The sequence below is a fragment of the Vigna unguiculata genome, chromosome 6, assembly GCF_004118075.2.
Source record: "Vigna unguiculata cultivar IT97K-499-35 chromosome 6, ASM411807v1, whole genome shotgun sequence".
Taxonomy (NCBI): domain Eukaryota; kingdom Viridiplantae; phylum Streptophyta; class Magnoliopsida; order Fabales; family Fabaceae; genus Vigna; species Vigna unguiculata.
The window spans coordinates 20,546,974-20,553,740 of NC_040284.1; the positions used below are offsets into that span (position 1 = coordinate 20,546,974).

General features: G+C 29.0%; 1 protein-coding gene across 1 annotated transcript; it reads left to right on the forward strand.

The window, feature by feature from the left end:
- LOC114188647 (calmodulin-binding receptor-like cytoplasmic kinase 2) lies at positions 1 to 3,259 on the forward strand. The gene is made up of 6 exons (XM_028077216.1): positions 1 to 400; positions 621 to 862; positions 1,011 to 1,176; positions 1,444 to 1,533; positions 1,690 to 1,988; positions 2,610 to 3,259. The coding sequence occupies exons 1-6, from the start codon at positions 151 to 153 to the stop codon at positions 2,931 to 2,933; spliced, it is 1,371 nt and encodes a 456-aa protein (XP_027933017.1). The 5' UTR covers positions 1 to 150; the 3' UTR covers positions 2,934 to 3,259.
- The last annotated feature ends 3,508 nt before the right edge of the window (positions 3,260 to 6,767 follow it).

Below are 6,767 nucleotides of genomic sequence, written 5' to 3' on the forward strand. Positions count from 1 at the left end.
GGTAGGACTTTTAGTTATAAAATAATAACTTCAACTTGCAGGAAGCAAATTCACATTGGAAGAACAAAACGCATGAAATGGAAGCCTTTGAGATCATCTTTCTTTTGATATTTGGTGGTTACAAGAGATGATATGCAATAGCATTAGCTTATGCAAATGAAGAAAACACCAGTTCACAGTTTGCATCAATCTAATCAAGGAAAAAGGAACGTTGGTGTCCAAGATAGAGGTGCAGGCAATGGCACCCACAAGCGCAGTGTTGAGAACCATTCTGTTCTGACATATTTCAATTCTGTGAAGAATTTTTTTTCATTTTTTCTATCTGGGAAAAGAAAATTTGCCTCAGAATCCCCTCAGAGTGAAGATGGAAAGACCACACACAAGGTCGGAGGGGTATCGTGTAAGTTTCTTGAATAAAGATCTGTGCTTTCTTCTCTGCAATTTGGTTATGTGAGTTGATTTCATACTGTATCTGTTCATTGTCAAGTCAACCCTTTTTTATCTAAAGATTGTCAATGCTTTTAGGGTATTGTACTTAGCCTAGGGCATATCATGTGTTTGTGAGATTGCGTTGTGATGGGTTTTCCCAAAACTAATTTTTTTTTTTTTGTAATTTGCAGCTTCAGCAGATGTATCGTCTGATAGTTCTAGGAGTTCATCAAAATATGTATTCTCTCAATCCTCTACATCATCTGGCACTTCAAGTAGCCACCTTGGAGTTGGGAACTTCACCTTTGAGGAAATTTACAAGGCAACAGCAAAATTCTCTCCAGACAATAAGATTGGGGAAGGTGCGTTTGGAACAGTGTATAAGGGAAGGCTTTATGATGGATCCCTCGTTGCTGTGAAGCGTGCCAAGAAGGTATGACATAACATAATGATGTTCATCTTTCTAGACTCTTTTCAATTGAAGTTGAAGTGAGAGAAGCATATTCATAATATGTGAGACTGATCATATTTTAGTTTTAGCTTTTATCAATGAGCCTGATATAGGAAAATTTTGTTGGCAGGATTTACAGAACAAGAACTTAGCTGAGTTCAAGAATGAAATAAACACCTTGTCAAAAATTGAGCACAGGAACCTTGTAAGGTGGCGTGGGTATTTGGAGCATGGAGATGAAAAGATTCTTGTTGTTGAATATGTTAGTAATGGAACTCTTCGAGAACATTTAGATGGTGAGCATGTTTATAAAGAAACTCTAATGATTTCAGCAATCCCTCATAGTCTATGTACTGCCCTGTTGTACAGTTATCAAATAGTGGATGCTCCAAACCAGTTTGAAGAATAAACTCAATTTTGTGACATGTTTGGTTGTGTTCAAAGGTCAATTTTTGTCTAAAAGTAGTTTTTGTATAAGCAAAACATGAACTAAGTTTGCAAACTTTAATCCAAACAGATGTGTCCTATATTGACATACAGAAAATTGTCACTTGTTAATGCAGGTGTTCGGGGAAATGGACTAGAAATTGGTGAGCGTCTGGACATAGCCATTGATGTAGCTCATGGAATTACTTACCTTCACATGTACACAGGTATGTGTCATTATAATTAGGTTACAAAATAAGAAATGTGTTAGAACAAATTTTGGATGGCTTAATTATTACTCTGTATCTGCAACTGTTCCTGATAATGTAATAATTTAGTCTTGTTTGTGGTCTTAATCTAGAATGTATGTGTTTGATTCACAGATCATCCAATTATTCATAGGGATATCAAAGCATCAAATATCTTGATCACTGATAAACTAAGGGCCAAAGTAGCAGACTTTGGTTTTGCTCGGTTGGGTTCAGAAGACCCTGCTGCAACCCATATTTCAACTCAAATCAAAGGAACAGCTGGGTACATAGATCCTGATTACATGCGAACGCACCATCTATCTGAAAAAAGTGATGTCTATTCCTTTGGTGTGTTGCTTGTTGAATTGATCACAGGACGACATGCAGTTGAACCAAAGAGACCTCTCAGTGAGAGAGTTACGATAAAATGGGTAAGTTGGTCCAATCTACCTAATGCATATAGAAGAACCGTTTGATACATTTTAGTCTCCAAACTTCAAAAATAAATGAATATAGTTCTTTTAACTTTTTTGACACGTCAAACACGTTTTATGTTAGTATATGAGTTGGTTACACTGTTTGATACGTTCTTGCTTCAATGTTAGCTGAGAGCGTGTTAGCTAAGAAACGCGTTTGGAGACCAAAATATATCAAATTCAATCTCGCGTTAAATTTGTTTAGCAAGTTGAATTAGATTTGCAAACTGTTGGGTTATTTTTTTTTCATATTCTTTGGTTATAGTCATTGAGAGATTGTGGTCGACATATATATGATATTAGTCTTACATATATAAGGTATTTGACACCACTTTTATCCCAAAACTTTAAAGTAATGGTGTCATGAGTCTTTATTTTTATATAATGTTTAACTTTGTCTATTTTATCCAATGTGAGACTTTTGACTCACACTTACTATTCCCAACACAAACAGCATAAAATGCAGAGCACACCAAGCGACTTGTTTTGTGTTTTATAATGACCATTGCAATGAAATTGTGAGAACATGGTACACTTCAATGAAGTCTTAGCTTATATAATTTGCATGGCATGCAGGCAATGCAGTTGTTGAAACAAGGAGAAATAGTGATTGCCATGGATCCAAGACTAAAGAGAAATCCAGTATCAAACAAAGCAGTGCAAAAGGTTCTGAAGCTAGCTTTCCAGTGCCTTGCACCGGTGAGGCGATCACGGCCATCTATGCAGAGTTGTGCAGAGGTTCTGTGGGAAATCCGCAAAGACTATACAGATAGATCATCTTCTCATACTCATAATGGTTCTCACCATTCTGCAAATTTCCCTCAAAGAGATGGCAGAAAGAACAGGCATAAGACATATGGTATTGAAGATGGTAAAGGCTATAAATTTGTATCTGCATAACCAATTTCACATTGGAAGTTTGTTCATTGATTGTTCAAATAGTGAACACTTGTCCACTACAGCTCTTGTTTGTATAATGTTCCTTACTTGAAGCTGTTAGTTTCACAAGGTTTTCCCTCTTCCATTTTGAAATTCTCAAGGTTTTAGATTGTTGAGACTGGAAGGTATGATCTGTTTGTAACCCAAATGGGTAAGATTGCCAAGTTAAGGGACACTCATCAGCTTGAATTTCAGGATATGCTAGCTTTTGTAAAGTCTTTTGTTGTAAACAATAAACAGTGAATTATTTTTTTTTATAGAAGTAAGAATCTATTATTTGACTTTAATAATATGATTGTAATGTAATACCAGATTCTTAAGAAAAGAATTTAAATTAGTACGTTTTTGGTATAGTTGTTAGTTTTGGTTTTCAATTATAATTTTTAAAATAAAATGTCTTAAAAAATGTGCTTGAAATGATTTTTTAATATTGTTTTATACACTTTTGCATTTATTTAAAAAAATTTCGTGAATTTGATATCTTTTTCAAATTACACGTCAATATCTTGAGTCACCGTCATATATACCTTTAAAGTGGTCTTAATAAGATAGAGAATGTTTAAATTTTGGGAGTAGATGTTGCAACTACATTGAATGAATATTTAATTTTTTTAATTCTTATATATTACTTTCATTGCCTAAAATATTATCTTCATCAAATTATAATTTTTGTTCAGTAACTTTTGTAGATAATGTGATAGGAGATAATAGAAGTACTTTGAACAAGACAATTTTTTTAAACAATTTTTTTATCTTCATCAAATTATAATTTTTGTTCAGTAACTTTTGCAAATAATGTCCTAGGAGACAATGAAAGTAATTTGAACAAGATAATATTTTTAAAACATTTTTTTATTAATTTTATGTATATTTCAAACATATGGTTGACCATAAAATCTTGTATTATAGATGTCAAAATAGATTTTAATTTTGAGTTGAGAAAAATTAAATTTTTTCAAAAATAAATTGACTCACTTAATCCACCAACATTCTTTTACAATTTTTTTATAATTATTTACTATTTCTAATTGTATAGGTTAACAATTTCATATTTTTAAATGCTAAATATTGTTCAATAATATTTAAATAGTTTAATTATTTAATTAAGTTGATTGTTAAGTTATATATGTTAATACTTTAATATTTAATTGTTATCTTTATAATAAATTACTCAAACAATCATCTTATAGACAAAATCTTCTTCTAAATTAGCATGACAAAAAATATGTAGTTTTTTCATTTATACTTTGTTGAATAACATGACAAAAACCGTGTAATATTAGTCATGTTTTCTTGAACTATATAAACACTTTATTTAAAACAAGTTATCATATATTGGTAGTCGGTATGATGAAGATATTGGTTCTTAATTTTATTTTGATTGTCATCTCATAGATTACTTCAAAAATTATTCAAATATTTGAATCTTTAAAAATATTTTTTTTTCTTTTTTACGTGAGTTAGTGAGTCAACCCACTTAATCCACCAATCCGTAGAGGATTGAGCCGGATTGTAAAATTTTTTGCTCACCATAAAGTGAGTCGAATTGGACTCTTATTTTTAACCCGGCTAGTGACCAGATTGGCTCACTTTTAACATATCTACTTGTCTTATCACCATTCAAACGTATTATTAAAGTGATTATAGTAAGATTTTTTTAACTAATCTATTTCAAAAATATACAATAGAAGAAGAACAAACAAATCTTGAAAACCAAAATCACCCTAAAGTAAACGCTAAATGTAAAAATAGCAATGATACTTAATTTGATCGTACATCAAAATACTCTTAAAATCATTCACGTCTTTTAGTCTTCTAAATAATATAAAAAGTATGGAATACTGATTATGCCAATTTTATCTAATAACTTATTTTATTATTTTGTTCAATAAAAAAATTCGTATAAGATATTATTACTTTTGTTATTTGTAAAATTAATAAGTTAGAAAGTATCAAAATATAAATATAGAAGTTTAATATTTTATTCTTAATATTTTACATCTTATATCTATATCCATCTTTATACGATATTTTTTTTGTCTATAATTGTTTTTCTATTTTATCCTTTAAATAAAAGGTTTTTTAAAATAAAATAATTATTTTATCAATTTTATCTTTTAAATATATTTTTTTAATTTGAATGTTTTATAAAAGTTAACTATTTTTAATTAAAAAATTATGTACAATATAAATAAAAATTATTTACAATAAAATTATAAAAATTATTTATATTTAATTTTACAATTAAAATAATAATAAAAATAATTTTATTAGTTTCTATTTTCATAGGAAAAAGTGGACAAAGATAAGGTACATGTCTTTTGAGTAATACAAGTAAAAAGAGTAAGAGATTCACGTAAAGTTAATTTTCAAATTAATAATTTTGTAGTTTTTTTAAATAACAGAAAAATATGAGACATTGAATAAGTCACAATTTTTAAATTAATAATATATTCAAATTTTTTGAGAGTAAGATAAGTCAAAATATCAATATCTATTTAAATTATCCCCTTTTATTTAAAAGAAAAACAACAAAGCTTTGAGATGCATATCATATAAATTTTAATCAACAAGATATTTTAATCTTTGGTAAATATTTGAAATATTATTCATGCTGATTTCAAAATTAATGATTTATTATGATATAATAAATATATGCATTTTGACCTCCACTTTCACATATATAAAGTTTTCTAGGAAACATGTTTTCTTTCTCAAAATTTAACAAAATTAAACTTAAATGTACGCCATAAATTAAAATATTTAAAAGATAATAAAACATAAAATCAAATGCAAATTTGGTTATCAATTCATCAGGATTTTGTGCGGTACTTATAATAGATACAATAATAACTCTTTTTAAAATAATATTTTAGTTCTACTTTTATTTTTTATCAGAAAAATCTTTTGGTTCTGTTACAGCTATTCAAATTTTAATATTTAATAATGAACAAAAAGAATTCTGTTCAATGCAACGTAATTCAAGTAAGTACTAATATTTTGAATTTTTGAACTCAAATGGTTGAGTAATGTCTCTATAAATAGATGTTGTTGGATGAGCACTAATATGACCTAATGGTAACACAAGATTCCTCAACCCTTTCTCCTATCTCAAAGGAGTTTCTGAAAGTAGCATGCTCTCTCTCTCTCTCTCTTTCATCTTCTGCCAATATAAAAAGTTCCATTAAGAAAGCATCCTTCAACAAGATAGATGGAATGGAAGATGGAGGCAAATCACCGTTATTGTGAAATAGGTATTTTTGAGCATGACTGGCAATATGTAATATCATATTTCATGAATGAATGATTTGCTAGTCATGTTCAAAATTACCTATTTTTCAAAGTAATGTATTAAATAAGATGTATAAAATGTTTTTTTGTGATGATATTATTTATATTTGGAAGAGTATGATTTTATGTGTTTATGAGTATGGTAAGTGTAAGTTTAAATTTTACATTGAATGAGTATGGTTATGTGTTTATGAGTATGGTCTTGAAAATTCAAAAATGAGTTTAAGTTTCACATCCGATGAAAACCTATAAATCTTTTATGTTAAAGTTCTTGGTTGGAAGTAATATTAATCTCTTATGTAAATTGAGTTTAGGTCACATAGTATTGAGTCTATTCGGAAAGACCCACCCATCATATGGTTTAATTTGATTCCATAATTTTGTAAATTTTTTATTTCTTAATGTTGATCTTCATAATGATATTTAATATTATTGTAGGTGGCATAATCAATTGTCTCGTGATTGAGGCCAAGTGTGTCGGGTCACAATGGAATAATGACGCTA

What these genes read in the sequence shown, in the direction of transcription:
- LOC114188647 (XM_028077216.1), top strand. Translation starts at nt 151, where the DNA reads ATGCAAATGAAGAAAACACCAGTTCACAGTTTGCATCAATCTAATCAA. An exon ending in CAAGGTCGGAGGGGTATCGT is followed by an intron (nt 401 to 620) that starts GTAAGTTTCTTG and finishes TGTAATTTGCAG; the next exon opens with CTTCAGCAGATGTATCGTCT. An exon ending in TTACCTTCACATGTACACAG is followed by an intron (nt 1,534 to 1,689) that starts GTATGTGTCATT and finishes TTTGATTCACAG; the next exon opens with ATCATCCAATTATTCATAGG.